At 37.3% G+C, this 16,470-nt stretch overlaps 1 protein-coding gene and 1 long non-coding RNA gene across 2 annotated transcripts in view; one reads left to right on the top strand and one right to left on the bottom strand.

The window, feature by feature from the left end:
- The window catches only part of slc22a17 (solute carrier family 22 member 17), a 36,397-nt gene extending 25,252 nt beyond the window's left edge, over window positions 1–11,145 (top strand). Inside the window, exons 9-11 of the mRNA XM_056450666.1 lie at window positions 659–882; window positions 4,325–4,436; window positions 6,791–11,145. Coding sequence (XP_056306641.1) covers window positions 659–882; window positions 4,325–4,436; window positions 6,791–7,067 — 613 coding nt within the window. The 3' untranslated portion in view covers window positions 7,068–11,145. The remainder of the gene's footprint in view (window positions 1–658; window positions 883–4,324; window positions 4,437–6,790) is intronic.
- Window positions 1–16,470, bottom strand: part of LOC130218472 (uncharacterized) — a 41,656-nt gene that overhangs the window by 8,573 nt on the left and 16,613 nt on the right. The window contains exons 4-6 of the long non-coding RNA XR_008835951.1: window positions 11,172–11,308; window positions 4,327–4,463; window positions 744–880 (exon numbers count right to left, since the gene is read on the bottom strand). This is a non-coding gene — a long non-coding RNA (uncharacterized LOC130218472). The remainder of the gene's footprint in view (window positions 1–743; window positions 881–4,326; window positions 4,464–11,171; window positions 11,309–16,470) is intronic.

The following is a 16,470-nucleotide window of genomic DNA, read 5'->3' as shown; positions in this document are numbered from 1 at the left end:
TAATGAATAATCCTGCATAGTCTTCTTGGTATAATTAGTTCAACAAAATTAACCGTTATTAAAGTTACAAATCACTTATGTAAGACAGCTTTTAAAATCAGTTTTCAAAACAGTCACAGGCCTCAAAAACATACCCAAATGATCAATTATAACCCAGACTCAACATTACATATGCTGCGATGTGACTATTGTGAATGATCACATCGCGATATCGCAGCCCTACTATTCATTTCTTTGATTTTCATCCTTTATTAATCTGGGGTCGCCACAGTGGAATGAACCACCAATTCATCCAGCATTTATTTTACGCAGCGGATGCCTTTCTAGCTGCAACCCATCACTGGGAAACACCCATACACTACAGCCAGTGTAGCTTACCCAATTCCCCTATAGCGCATGTGTTTGGACTGTGGGGGAAACTGGAGCACCCGGAGGAAACCCACGCCAACACGGGGAGAACATGCAAACTCCACACAGAAATGCCTACTGACCCAGCTGAGGCTCAAACTAGCGACCTTCTTGCTGTGAGGCGATCGTGCTACCCACTGCGCCACCGTGACGCCCACTATATACATGTTAAATAGATTGATGCTAATAAATAAATTGATGCTAAATTGATGCCAAATGTAAGTTTGTTGTGTGTGCGTTCATCTCTCAGGTTCATCTCTCATGGCATCAGTCACTGCTACAGCTCCTTCAGTGATGATGTTCGGGGAACTCCTCCGACCTTCTACTGGACGTACCTGCTATCGGTGTGTGCTGGAGGAGGAGCCTGGCTGCTGCTGTGGGCTACGGTGGACCGCTGCGGCCGGAGGGGGATCCTGCTGCTGGCCATGACCCTCACTGGACTGGCCTCGCTCATCCTGCTCGGACTCATGGACTGTAAGACCAAATCACAATTAATTTTTTTACTCCTACCCCTAGCCCTTCCCCTTGGCCCTTGAAACAGAGTGTGCAGGTAAGGGGCTTCAGATTTACCCCTAAGAAATGGGACAGCACTACAGCACCTGCACACCTTATCATGTCATCACAAGCTCTTGATTCATATGAGATCGAGGACGGCGAGTGCTGTAGTTATTCCAGTTGGGTTATTTTTTGGTATTTGGGATCACTGAAGGCAACAATATCATGTTATCATAACCATATAATGTGACAATAAGCTCATAACTATACTGTGTATTTACACGGTGGCCATTTTCAGCTGTGTAAACACATGAAAACAACATTAACATGATAGCAGACACTGTAAAAAGCTCATTCCCAAACACTAGACTTTTCTGATAGAGTATTTGAGTGTCAGATGTGAACGTATGTTATGGGACTACTATATAGGAGTTATTATTAGGGATTATATATAGCCAAATTAAGGGGGGGGGGGGGTATCGTTTTTCGACAGTAAAACACAAATGCCATTATGAATGTATTTAAACATATGCTCGTTTGTTATAAATATTCTTAATAATGACGAAATACTTCCATTTGTGCATCTCCTGACTCAAGGGTTATCTTACCCTTCCCATTAGCTCTATGCCCTCAAGATAAAAGCTGTTTCACACAGACAGACCTTTCAGGAAAATTACCGGCAACTTCCCGGAAAGGTCTGTATGTGTGAACGGGCCCTTTTTGAAAACACCGGTAAATTCGTTCTGGCTATTTTCCGCAAAGAGAAGTTGTAACATTACTGGTAATTTGCTGGAATGCTGCGCTGTGTGAACGCAGAAGGAAGATTGCCAGAAAGAGCGCGTGCACGTCTAGAACGTCCTGACGTGAGACGTCAGCTTTAGCCAATCAGAACTCTCAGACGCATTCACGTCCGCGTGGTTTATGGAAATAAAAGCCTTTGAATAATTCCCAGACACATTTAACTGCTAGAAGTTAGTCAGATAACGTTTATATGTTCATCTTAATGCCAACAGTGTAAATAATTATCGATAAGATGCTTATGATAAGACGTTGTTTGTTTACCTTCAAGCTCTGCTTCCTTTAGTAGCTTGACGAGTTGCGTGTGCCAGTGAAGCAGCCATTGAGCGCCACACATATCATCTACATCTCGACATGCGGAAGTGTTTCTCTATATGTTCTCATCTAAGTTGTTACTATACTGATCCATCCAGAGTTTGTAATGTAGTCAGATGTTTACAAATACAAGCGCAGCCGTTTAGAGGTCAGATGTTAGAATTTACCGGTGTTTTGGAATGGATGTGTGAATGGTCTTTTCCGAAAAATTCTGTAACGTCCTCGCCTGTGTGAACAGCGCTTTTTTTGATTTACCGGTAAAGTCGTGCCGTAAATTTTCCAGATATTTACCGGTATCACTGTATGAAAGGAGCTAAAGAGAATTGGGACAGGGAAGGGCTAAAGGCTGATTTATACTTCTGCGTCAATCGCACGCGTATGCTCCGGCGCAGCTTGCGCGTGGACGTATAGCCCTCGCCGTGGCCGTTTACGACACGCACCTTTCAAAAAATGTAACTACAAGTCGCAACGTCGCGTAGCGCAAGCTCTGGTCGGCTTGGTAGCGATGACAAGTGTAAGTCGGACCGAGAGCCGCGCAAGTAGTTTTGTGTTTACCTTATGACTAAAGTTGTTGCACGTTCGCCAGTTCCCACATCAAAATGAGCGAGTTTGAGCCACTTCTACATTAAGTTAGTGTTACATCACTGCCTGCTAGCGTTTCGGAAGTGTTATTGGAGAGCAACAGAAACAGTGCACAGAAGTATAAATGCACGGCAACCCACACTGCCTGCGCAGTGGATCACGCCGATTACTCGACGCTGAAGTATAAACCAGGCGTATAGTGGGAGAATTGGGATTGGGCTTAAGTGTGTGTGGATCACTTCACTGTGGAGATGAAATTATTCACTCTCCTGTGACTTTTTAATTCTTTTTCAAACATTTCAGAAGTGCTGTTTAACAGAGCAAGGACAGGATTTCTTATTAGATTATTCTTTTGGAGAAAGTCTTATTACTTTTAGTTTGGCTGGAATAATAAATGTAAATACTGCTGTTCAATATTATTAGCGATCTTCAGAAATCATATTTTTTGGGTGGCTACAAAACAAAACACTGTTGTCCAGTGACTTGCCTAATTAACCTAGTTAAGCCTCGTCGTCAAGGCAAAGATAAAAGAAATTAGTTATTAAAACTATTAAAACTATCATGATTAGAAATGTGCTGAAATCTTTGAAAAATTAATAAAACACAGGAGAGCGAATAATTTAGAATAATAGTGTACAGTGGACAAATTATTATATAATTTTTTTGGTGGTTTCACAGTAAAACTAAATGTAATAAAGAGTTTCTTATAAAAATAAAGTACAGTTTTAACATTTTTAAATATATTTTTAAAGAGTTTCTATAATAAAGAAAATGTACAGGTAATTCTGCTCATGATGTTTTTTACTTGACAAAATATTGAAAATACATTGATTATATTAGCCGTTCTTTAGTCTTCTGCTGGTATTTGGGAAAGTGTGCTTTATTGTTAAATCATTTGCGTTTTTAATGCATTTAATTGTTTAAAATAATCACTATACGCAGGTTTTTGCTGTTTTTTTTATTCACAAGCGAAATTCAATCAACAAATTCACTATGGACAGGTTTCATGACATTTGTGTGGAAGCTTGTTTCTGTCAGAAAATGGAGCTGGTCTCAATTGTGATATTATTTTTAGTATTTGTGAATGTAGATCTGGGGATCACAGTGGCGCAGTGAGCAGCATCACAGCAAGAAGGTCGCTGTTTTGAGCCTCAGCTGGGCCAGTTGGCGTTTCTGTGTGGAGTTTGCATGGTCTCCCAATGTTAGTTTTAGTTAGTTCTAAGATTTAGTTTTTTTCCTTCACTTTAGTCAATTGGTGAAGTTTGTTTTTCACCACTGGCTTGCTTGGTTTGGGACTTGTAGAGCTGCGCATCGATGGATTTGCTCTTCAGTGTTTGGACTCTCAGTAGTGAATATTAAACCACACTGAACTGAGCTGAACTGAACTTCAACTCTGAAAACTGGACTGACACAGTTTCAATCTACTAGAACTTCAATGTTAAGCTGCTTTGACACAATCTACATTGTAAAAGTGCTAGAGAAATAAAGATGAGTTGAATTGAATAATAAAAAAAGACTTTTGCCATCTGTACTTCCTAGTTTATACCCCACAGTTGTATTCTTCTTCTTCTTTCTAAATTCTAAACAGCCAACAACAACAAAATAATAATAATCAATTGCTTGTATTCTTTATCTCGGGGCAGAAAAGAGCTTCCAAACATTTGCACACAGAATAATCTGTGAAGTAACTGATGGATATTTTGTTTGTTTGTGTGTGTGTGTGCAGACCTGAGTGATGGAGCCATGAAGGTGTTCTCCATAATGGGTCTGTTCTCGTCTCAAGCGGCCGCTTCCCTCTCTATTCTGTTCACGGCTGAAGTCATGCCCACCGTCATCAGGTACACACACTCTTTCTTAAACCCCTCCTGAAACAGCAGGGTGCAGGGCATTAATGGAGACTGAAACAGTGAAGAAAAACAGCACACATATTTGGCCACCGGAGAGCTGCTTAGGGGTGTAATAAATGCATCTCTGTTGCATCATTCTGGCTGTCCGCCGAGAGTCTTACTCCTGGGAGGACTTTGCAGCAGTCGCTCTTGTTATTCACTTAATAAAACACAAAGCGTTTTCACAGTCCATCTTGTGGAGCGTTACACAACGCAAAAGCAAGATCATGAGTTTGAGTCCCAGAAAATTGAAGTCAAAATAATTTGCCCTCCTGTGAATTTTTATTTCTTTGTCAAACATTTCCCTAATGATGTTTAACAGATTCAGGAATTTTTCACAGTATTTCCTATAATATTAAGGAATACTATATATTATGTAAACTTATTTGTTTTATTTCGGCTAGAATAAAATCAGCTTTGAATAGTTTTAAAGCCATTTTAAGCTCAATATTATTAGCCCCTTCAGCAATATTAGTTTTGGATTGTCTCCAGAATGAACTACTGTTATATAATAACTTGCCTAATTACCCTAACTTTACCCTAATTAACCTAGTTAAGCCTTTAAATGTCACTTTAAGCTGTATAGAAGTGTCTTGAAGAATATCTAGTCTAATATTATTTACTGTCATCATGACAAAGAGAAAATAAATCCGTTATTAGAGATGAGTTATTAACACTATTATGATTAGAAATGTGTTGAAAATAAAAATTTACTCTCCGTTAAACAGAAATTGGGGAAAAATATATAGAGGTGGGCTAATAATGCTGACTTTAACTGTATGAGCAGGGCTGTTGCAATTCTAAAATTTGGCTGACAATAAAATATCTAGGAAACAGTTGAGATTATGCAGTTAATTGTCTGTCCTGATGCCTTGATGATTAATTATCTGTTTTGGTGCCCATACAGAAATCTGAAATAAGGCCAAATATGAACAAATACTGTATATAAAAATGATTTGAACAAATATGTGAAGATTCTGATGTGAACTGCCATTTTTTTATATAAAAATGTATAACTTCTCAACATATATATATATATATATATATATATATATATATATATATATATATATATATATATATATATCAGTGAAATCCAAATGTGATTTGAATATATTGCCATATATTTGATTCTTTATGGGGGCTTTGTTGTGCTTTTAATTACTATATAAATATAAAGGTTGGATTAAAGTCATTTTATTGCATTCTGTAAATGTTACAAATTACTGCGACAAACTGGCCTAAAACACACAATGGTATACTGTACATGTAACACACACAAACACAGAAAAAAAAAACATACTAGGAAGATTTATTAAAAGCTACACAACTATATTTCTCTGCAACCCGTTATTGGCATTGCAGGTGTTTGTAAACTGAGCTTATTGACTAAAGCAGAGTAATATATATATATATTAAAATATTTAAATACGTTGATAAAATAAAATTCTTCTCTAAAAATTCCTATTTATCCTTTTCAATGCTGAAATCATTCTCGTATATATCATTATATCAGACCCACACATTTTAACATTTGTATTAAGTTTCCTTGCTATGACAAAGCAGTTCGTGCACACGTTCGCTCACTCTCACAAATTTGAAAGTGAAAGTAATTTTTTTTTTCTGCATTGTGGTTTATGTCTCCCCCTTGTGGCTATTAAAGGAATTGGCTATATGCACAGCTAGTGTTTTCAGCCAACAATGACTACGTTTACATGGACATCAGTAATCAAAATATTTGACTTAATCTAATTAAGACAATAATAAGATGAAGGCGTTTACATGAGTTGCTTTTTGAATGTTACTTTCATGATGCCGTTATACATGTTATAACACATAATCCGATTAACGTCATTGTGTCACCACGATATCTACGGATATCCACGATATCTACATTTTTAATTTGTTGACTTTAACTGCAGTTTGCCACTTTTATTTGGGGAACATTTCATGCATGTCTGTGCTGCACTTCAATAATTCAATAATTCATTTCTCTTTAATTCAATTATGACCTTAATCAGATTAAATTAATCAAAAATCACTGTTTACATGGTCGACTCTTAATCAGAGGATTGTCTTAATCACATTAAAATCGAATTATTGGTGTCCATGTAAACGTACTCAATGAACTTCCAGTGAAAGGTTTACCTGACTACTTTCAAATCTCATACGGTTCCTTTTACAGCATCGTTGCTGTAATGTAATTAAATATAATCAGTTTAATAGACTTCAGCATTCATTTACTTGTTCAAGTGTAAAATGAGATGAAAGATCTTGTTCATCTAAAACTGTTGTTGTGTCCACAGAGGAAGTGGCGTTGGAGCTGTAATGGCGCTGGGTTGCGTGGGTCGCCTCAGCTCTCCTCTTATGGATCTGCGTAACCACTACGGCTACTTTCTGCACCATGTGGTTTACTCATCTCTCGCCCTGCTGGCTGTCCTCTCCATCCTGCTCCTCCCAGAAAGCAAACGCAAACCCCTTCCACAGACTCTGGCGGACGGTGAACAGTACCGGCGGCCACCGCTGGTCCGACACCGGAGAGATAACGTTCCTCTCCTGGCCACTCCAAACCCAGAGACCTAGCCTTCGCACTTCACCTATTGGGGATCCGCAGCCTCTTAGCCTTGTATTAGTAGTCATTCCTAACACGTGTCGGGGGAGTCATCGCACATAGACTCCATCCTGAAGTGTGTGAGGAGTGAGTGAACGGTACCAAAACTGTACCAGAAACCAGCGAAACGCATCCAGAGTATGCAGACGCTCCAACATGTCAGCGTGCAGTGCTGCACGTCAAGGGCAAAAGCTCCAATTCAACACTGAAGCCTGACCCGTGTAGCATCCAGTGACTTATCAGTCACATTAAAGGGTTAGATCATGCAAACATGAGCATTCAGGCATCCTAGGTGTACATCATTTTCTACTTTCAGTCAAATCCAATTGATTATTTTTCATTTTTCTAGTTCTACAATGTTTTTATCAACAATGCAAGTCCAATAAAGCACATGCATCCATATTAATACATGCCTCACGTGGCTCGGGTGGGTGAATAAAGGTCTCCTTTAGTGAAACATAGCCATATTTAACACTTTATCAACTACTCTGCGCTGTCTACCATTGTCTGTTCTTTCTTTTGAGGTGATGTTTATTGGTGTATTAGTGCCACCAGCTAGACAGTTTGTTGCCTCAATACAAATATATACAGCAAACTTCACAATAGACATGTTAAACTATCAAGAGATACCATTAAACACACATTCTGCCTTTTCCGGGGTGCTGAAAAAAATGTATAATCCATTTATCCTGCATTCTGATAAGCTGTAAACAGATGAGACACAAAACAGCTCCTTTTAGTATCCCTGCCTTTCCTGTTTTCAAAATAAGAGTCCCCTATATATATAACTGCTGTAATCTCACTAGGAAATTTGGTGGCCAATTAAACGCTGCCTGGGGTGTGCATATTAATGATCCCTTGTGGATCGTCAGAGTTGATGCTTTGTTCCAAATGGCCTAATTTTCACCAGGATTATTTTACATGAGAACGAGGAAACAATGGTGTTTGAATCCTACTGTATGTCATTTGCATATCCTGAACACTGTGTCCAAGTATATCCTGATTTTCCTAATATGTAACCTTTAAAATAACTCAGATTGGATTTGAAGTCATACACCTCGGATGCCTTAAGGGTAAATAATAGGCTAATGTTCATTTTTGTGTGAACTAACCCTTTAAATCATTCGCAGAGACAAGGGCTGATTGTTTTTGATCTTTTTGAAAGCGGGTTTATGTTCTCACTCCAGATGGAAGAATAATGGATTCGGTTCTCTTAGTTCTTTAACACGTTGCTGCTAAACATCCTGAGGATCTTTGAAGGAATGATTATCCCACTGAGGATCGTTTATATGCACTTTGAGTCATGATTATTATTCTTATTGTATGTTACACGTCACTCTTGGTTGAAGGAATGTTAAAGGAATATAACTTGAGACACACAGTTGAAGAAAAACATATATATATTGATCCTGCTGAATTCAATTCTTTCCCAAGTGCTGTTTAACAGATTTTTTTCAACACATTTTTAAACATAATAGCTTTAAATAACTGATCTCTTGTCTTCACCATGATGACAGCACATAATATTTTACAAGATACTAGTATTCAGCTTAAAGTGACATTTAAAGGCTTAACTAGGCATGTTAGGTTTATTAGGTAAGTCACTGGACAACTGTGCTCTGTTCTGCAGATCAGTGGTCCACAAACGTTTTATCACCGCAGACCGGTCAACACTTGACAATATTACCGCAGACCGGGGTTGGTCGATGGTTCGTAGGTTACTAGGCGACCATCAACCGTTTTCTCAGAGGAAGAAGGGCTGACGAAACACTGCTGTCACTTTGATACAAGTTTTATTTATGGAGAAAATGACTGAGCACTGCAGTGTTTGGGCGTTCAGTGTTTGTCTCGGATAATTAGTCTACCGAAATGTGTATATTCCATACAAGCTGAAGTTGATTGGTCAGTTCTTGTCAAGGAATTCGCGGTGCGCTCGTGGCTTTCATTCAACTGTGTGCGTCTGGAAGGCGTAAGCGCATTCTGTTGCTTGCGCACTCAAGCCACGCACATCCATTGGAAATTGAGCGTACTCTAGAAATACGCGATATGCGAACAGCCCCTAAAAGGCCGCCGTCATTTGCGATCTCCAGCAGTTGATCTTTTTGCACAGACATGCTGGATTCACCTGATATTTGTCAACAAGTCATCTATATTTGGTTGTGGAGCTATCCCTTGGCAGTCCGCGGGTCTTTCACTGGGCCTTTTCCCCTTAGCAAAGAAACTTTCCAAAGACGCCTGTTTCCTACTCATTTTGCTGCTTGTGGGTTAAATTTAGGCACTCAAGTGACCGAGATGTAAGCGAGAGATCATTTTTCAAAATAAAAGATCATTCAGGCTCAGATAATGAATAAAACAGAAATAATCAATGATTTCTTGTGCACTTCCTGGTACCAATTGAGGACCACTGCTGTAGACAATTGATAAACAAAATCTGAAGCTGGCTAATAATACAGTTTTTTATTCCAGCCAAACTAAATAAATAAAACTTTTTCCAGAAGAAAGATAAAATAGGAAATACTGTGGAAAAAGCAGGTTTTACTGTGTTAAACATCACTTGGGGAACATTTAAAAAAGTAATTACAATTGCTAATAATTCAACTGTAAGTGCAGCACCTGAAGCATGTTGTGGATTATCACAGACTTGATTATATTGAGCAGTAAATCATAACTTATGTGCTGTAAAAAGTCTGCTTTTAAACCCTTGTTTGAATTGCTCCATAGACTTCTCCATAGACAAGCTGACGGACGAGGAATAACAGATCAAATCAAGCTGTATTTAACCTGAAATATTATTTTAACGAGGCTTTTGCTCATAATGACCTTATTTCTGTTCCTCAAAGATCGAGGCTGACGAGCATGAGGAAGGTCATCTGAATGTTGACACTAGGGCTGGGTATAATGTCTAATTGATTATTTATATGGGTTGATTAGCTCCAATATGGATTAGTTATTTATATTTAATTTAATAAAATGTAGTTTTCCTGACACATATTCCATACTTGAATATAATTGCTGGTAACTGAATCTCCCCTATTTATCTATATGAATGAAATGCACATTTATAGTACATTAACAATAGAGCCCACACAATTGTTTCCTTACTTTTGTACTTTGCGTAAAAACAGATACGTGTGGATACATGGTATACGCACTTGGAGACAAATGTGGATTAGTAAACTTCATCTTTACCACCATTGTTTACTTTTACACACCAGACTTTAATCTTGCTTACTTCAATTGGCTACTGTGATTTTATTTAATTATCATGGAAGCGAGTGCAAAATGGCGACATCTTCTGGATGATTGGTGAAGTGCAGATATTCACACCCTCTAAATTACAAAGATGAAAGTCTGGATGAAATCAAACTTTATTTTGCTAGTGCACATCTTTATTCTTAAGCTGAACAATTAATCTATGCAAGTTAATACTTAAAAAAAAGAGTTTGTAATGTTAATCTTTAATTAAAATCTGCCATCTGATTGGGCTAAATATGCTTAGCTCCACCCCTCCAAACATTAGTTTGCTGTGGTTGAAAGACGAGAGGTGGAGCACAAGCTCCGCCCCCTACTCAATATTCCATTTGAGCAGCAAATACGTCGTCATACTGAAATAAGTCTCAAGTTCTGCTTCACACAGATTTTAAAGTCTCTTTAAGAATCAGTATTATTTCCTTAAATAGACAAAAATCAGAGTTATTTATTGTTGTCTTTTGTACCCACCCCTAGTTAACACTGTTTTGAATTGATATGATTCTCATGTCTGGCTCCCTGTATTCCTTTTGTATTTGCACATTGCAGTTTTAGTCAGATTATGAAATAATGAACAGTGGAAATGTGAGTGATCTAGCTTTTCTCCTTATTGTGTTAGATTCTTTAAAATGCACTTAATAATTCTGAACCGATAGTAATAATTCTATTATTACTACTTGAATAATAATGGATAATAGTAGTAAGTCTGGTGATTGTGCAACAGTTACTAAACAATGCTGTAATTATGAATAAATCCTTAACCAAGTCTAATCACAAATAAAATCTTCGAAATCCTCAGAAGTGGAAGTGCTTTCTGAAATACTCACGCAGTTGTGTTGTTGAATGATCTGTTGTATCTCTTGTCCATTGGTGTTTTGCATGTAAGTTGCAGGTTGTTGAGATGAGCATTCAGATGAGGCTCTGTGATCTGCCATAAAAACACCCCAGACCTCATCTCTCCAATCTGCAGAGGTCACAACAAGCTTAGTCAGTGTTTGAGATTCACTTTAGCGCCCTCAAGTGTCTACACAAACACGTCAAATTGTGTGTAAAAATATTAATTTTCCTGGTATTCATTCATTTTCTTTTCAGCTTAGTCCCTTTATTAATCCGGGGTCGCCACAGCGGAATGAACCGCCAACTTATACAGCATATGTTTTATGCAGCGGATGCCCTTCCAGCTGCAACCCAACACTTGGAAACATCCAGGCACACATACACTATGGCCAATTTAGCCTTCCCAATTCACCTGTAGCACATGTCTTTGAGCACCCGGAGGAAACCCACGCGAACACGGGGAGAACACGCAAACTGAAAATGCCAACTGAGCCAGGAACCAGTGACCGTCTTGCTGTGAGGCGATTGTGCTACCCACTGCGCCACCGTGCTGCCCTATTTTCCCAGTATTATAAAAGAAAACTTATATTCAAATATGCTTTGAACACTTTTCCAAACCTGGAGTTTTTTATTACAGCCTACTTTATCATAGCTGACATGTAAAAATCCTTAATCATGACCAAAAACAGATTATTCATTGATTATTTATAGATCGATAATGTATCAAATTTGTTCACAAGGCTTTTGAGAATGTGTAGAACTAGTTTTGTGTTGCGCTCCATGCTTTTTAAACTGAGCTGATGAATATGGCAATATTCCCATGTTTTAAGCTGCTATTATTGGAAGATAATCCATATTCATATACAAAATTCTTTGCCATTCTGTCAAACTTTAATTATTTTTTTCTAAATAATTATTAGCACATTTTTAAACGATAGATTTAATAACTAATTTCTTTTGTCTTTGTTATGATGACAGTGAACAATATTTTACATGATACTAGTATTCAGCTTAGGAGTGGTTAAATATGTAGCAAATCAAAACATGATCATTTCTTAAGGGCTAATATTGTTGAGCTTAGCAGTTATTTATACCCCCCCCCCACGCCCCAGCCAAACTAAAAGAAATAAGACTTTCTCTAATAGGAAATACTTAGATAAATCTGTATATACAACTCAAATATTTTGTCTAAAGTATTGGTACACTCAGTTAACAAGTCTACTGTACTGTATTTGAGTTCAGTCATGAAAATCATTGGTAGGCAAACATTTCATTTCAGTATAACATTATACAGTCAACTATAGCCTTACAAGAGACATCAGTAGGGCCGGACGGGATCTGCGGACGTTTTTTACTATTTCTGCAGAGAATACAGCTAAAAATCTGCGGATTTCTGCAGAATTATTTTGGGAATATCATAACAAAATCCTTAATATATTAAATAAGTAATCTCTTTTTAACTTGTATTTAATGTTTAAAATGCAAATTAAATTAGATTCATTTTATTTGGTAAACAAAGCAAGTCTCTCATATAATATCTCTACTAAAAGACTAATAAAATATTACTGTATAAACTGCACTGTATATAAATCAGATGAACATTTTCATATTAGTCAATAACATTACTGTAATTAATTAAAAAACTGAATAAATATAGATTTACACACATTTACTCAAGTAAATAAACAGAATTAATGATGGGCTCAAAATCACAGATTCTGTGTGGGCCTAGACACCAGAGACTAGCTTAGCTGTGAAGATATACAGAATGAGCATTACTGTTCTCAGACAGCTGTCCGCGTGTGTTCTCTTACACTGTAAATCCCGCAGATCATCTGACTAATTAGGAGATTCTTGCCAGCCTCTGAGGGGCTGACTGTAGACACATTCAAAACCATCTGACTTGTTAAACACTTGCACCTTGTTAACATGTGACCTTTGCTGCTTAGCTGTCTTCACTTCGTTGGTGCCACATCTAATTATAGATCCTCAGTGGTTGTCACTCAACCAACATTAAAATAAAATGACCACAGTGATTTATAGTAAATGTGTTGTGTATTTGAACCATACTATAGTAAAGTACTTGAATTGATCGGTTGTGGAGATTCTTTAGTAGCTACTGTATGGCAGCACATCTATAACAATATAAACAGGTCACACTTTACAATAGGGTTGTGTTAGTTATTGTAAGTTAATGTATTTACTAACATAACCATGAATAATACATTTATTACAGTATTTGTTCACGTTAGTTAATGAAAATACAGTTGTTTATTGTTATTTCATGTTAACTCACAGTGTTAATGTTAACAAGCATGAGTTAGGATATTAATAATGCATTAGTGAACGCTGAACATCATTCACTTCATGATTAATAAATGCTCTACAAGTATTGTTCATGTTATAAATGCATTAACTAATGAAACCTTATTTTAAAGTGTGACCTATAAATAAATGACCCAATACTGTAGGGTATAATATACTACAATACACCACGGGTTGATGTAGTAAAAACTATACTACAAGTACACTACAAAACTCACTATAGTTTATCAGTTCACTACAGTACACCAATCATTAACAAAGAGTCATACCTACTGTAATATATACAGTATAATACGCTATAAAAACACTATTCTTTACACTGCCTGACAAAAGTCTTGTGGTGGATCTCAGTTGTAAGAGCAACAGATACTAACTTGACTTCTAGTTGATCATTTGGGAAAGTGTCAGAAGGTGGATTTCTCTGCTGAATCATCTGTTGATCTGCATCCCAATCATCACCAATACTGCTGAAGACCAACTGGAACCTGCATTGAGCCAAGATTTTCACAGAAATCAGTCAAGTTTGGTGAAGGAAAAATCATGGTTTGGGGTTACATTCAGTATGGGGGCGTGTGAGAGATCTGCAGAGTGGAAGATCAACATCAACAGCCTGAGGTATCAAGACATTTGTGCTGCCCATTACATTACAAACCACAGGAGAGGGTGAATTCTCCAGCAGGATAGCACTCCTTCTCATACTTCAGCCTCCACATCAAAGCTCCTGAAAGCAAAGAAGGTCAAGCTGCTCCAGGATTGGCCAGCCCAGTCACCAGACATGAACATTATTTAGCATGTCTGGGGGTTGAGGAGGAGGAGGCGTTGAAAGATAACCACAAAGAGTCTTGATGAACTCTGGGAGTCCTGCAAGAAGGCTTTCTTTGCCATTCCAGATGACTTTATTAATCAGTGATTTGAGTCATTGCAGAGATGTATGGATGCAGTCCTCCAAGCTCATGATGGAGTCAGACACAATATTCATTCTGTTTCCACTGCAGCATGAGCACATATTCTATACTGGACATTATTGAAGGTTCAGTGACCAGACTTTAGGCTAAGCAGAGTCAGACCTTACTGTCCTAATCAAATCATTAATAATCAAGGCATGATCATATTTTATTGTGGTCAAATAAGCGTAATCTAGAGGCCTTTACCTTTCATATAAGCCACTTCTGATACCAAATGATCAACTCAAAGTCAAGGTATCATTTGTTGTTCCTAAAACTTGCATAGACCACAAGAATTTTGTCTGGTTGTGTAAACTGGGCTCTTGTCTGTTGTAAGACTTCTTCCTAAACAATTGACTTTTGGATTTCTATAATCATCACAGCGTCAACACACAGTAAATGATCAGCTAGGTCGAAATGAAAAGGTCAGCTGTGTTTTATTAGTTTAACCTCTAAGATCATTTACACCATGACAGGGTTGCATATGCAGCAGTTCTGGGCAGGCGACCAAACGTTTGTCCCGACAGAAAGACGATACCCGCATATGTCTCGCATGTCTTGTGACGGCAGACACATGCACTGGATATCACAGTAAGGCCATCACTGCTTTAGTTTCAGCACTGCAATAAAACCAAGTGCTCCATCACTCTTCTTCTTTATATTTATCTTTCAGTGAAACGCGTTACATAAATGGCAGGGCTACTGTCTGGGGCTCAATCAATGGGCGTCACTTTCCAGGAATTTCACAGGGTTATCTTTGTACCCAAAGGACAAATGAGGAGACAATCCTGAATCGCTTCATCTGTCGCTCATTGACCTTCAACCCATCTGAACCTGTTATGTGACACTCAGCTTTACGATGCCATTTCAAACCTTTCTGTTTGTTCGAGAAATGAAAATGCCATTTTATATTACATGCTTTTTATGATATTAGAAACAGGGCTTGTTTTAATCTTGGTGTTGATGCTTTTGATAAAACAGAAGAAAGCAAACATCATGGTTAAATCTGCTCTAATTTGTAATCCTGGAACGCATTTTTGGGAATTGAGAGTCACACATTTTATGAGAGTTGATTAAATATGTTTCTATTGATGTATTGATGGGACCATATTTGGTTAAGGTACAACTATTTGAAAATCTGGAGTGTTAAACAAATCATAAAAAATCACCTTTAAAGTGGTTCAGATTAAATTCTTAGCAATGCATATTAGTATAAATAATTAAAAGTTAAGTTTTGATATATTTACTGTAGGAAATTGACAAAATATCTTCATGGGGCACGATCTTAACTTAATATTCTAATGATTTTTGGCATAAAAAATAGATCAATTTGATCAATATTTTTGGCAATAGCTAGAAATACATTGTAAGTGCAACATAAGACTGATTTTTGTGGTTCACAGTCACATTTGTGACTTATTTCAAAGGTGTTTAAGGATATATAGAAATATATTTATACATATTTATGATGCAAAACAAAGTTCTTTTAGGGCTACTTACCTGCCCAGTTTGTAGTTTGTGGCATTTATTAAATAATTGCTCATTTTTTTTTAGGACAAAACTACACATATTAATTTTTCAGATCATAGCTTATGCTATTTTGATGCAATCAAGCTATTCAATCTAAAACTGAAAATTCTGTCATGCCTTACTCTTTGAGTTTCTTTCTACTGTTGAACATACTGGAAAAAAAGCAGCCACTGATGTCCATAGTAATGTTTGCTCCTATTATAGATGTCAAAAGCTGCGTTTCCCCCAAAATGATTCAGAATATCTTATTTAGTGTTCAAGAGAAGAAAGAAATTGATAAAAGTTTTGCCAACCACATGAGTGTGAGTAAATTGTGAGTAAAATTAAATTTCTGGGTGAACTATCCATTTATTTCTGTCTTTTTACATTGGCTTAACATGATTTTTGATTATTTCGAACACAATTTTTTCCCTTGAATAATTTCCCATTATGGGATGTTGTTTGCAGCAGTGGAAACTGGTGTGTTTGAAAAACTATGCTTATCCCTCCC

Source organism: Danio aesculapii, chromosome 24 (genome assembly GCF_903798145.1).
Source record: "Danio aesculapii chromosome 24, fDanAes4.1, whole genome shotgun sequence".
NCBI classification, from domain to species: domain Eukaryota; kingdom Metazoa; phylum Chordata; class Actinopteri; order Cypriniformes; family Danionidae; genus Danio; species Danio aesculapii.
Note: the sequence above shows the minus strand (reverse complement) of the source record. Positions and strands in the feature narration are given on the sequence as shown.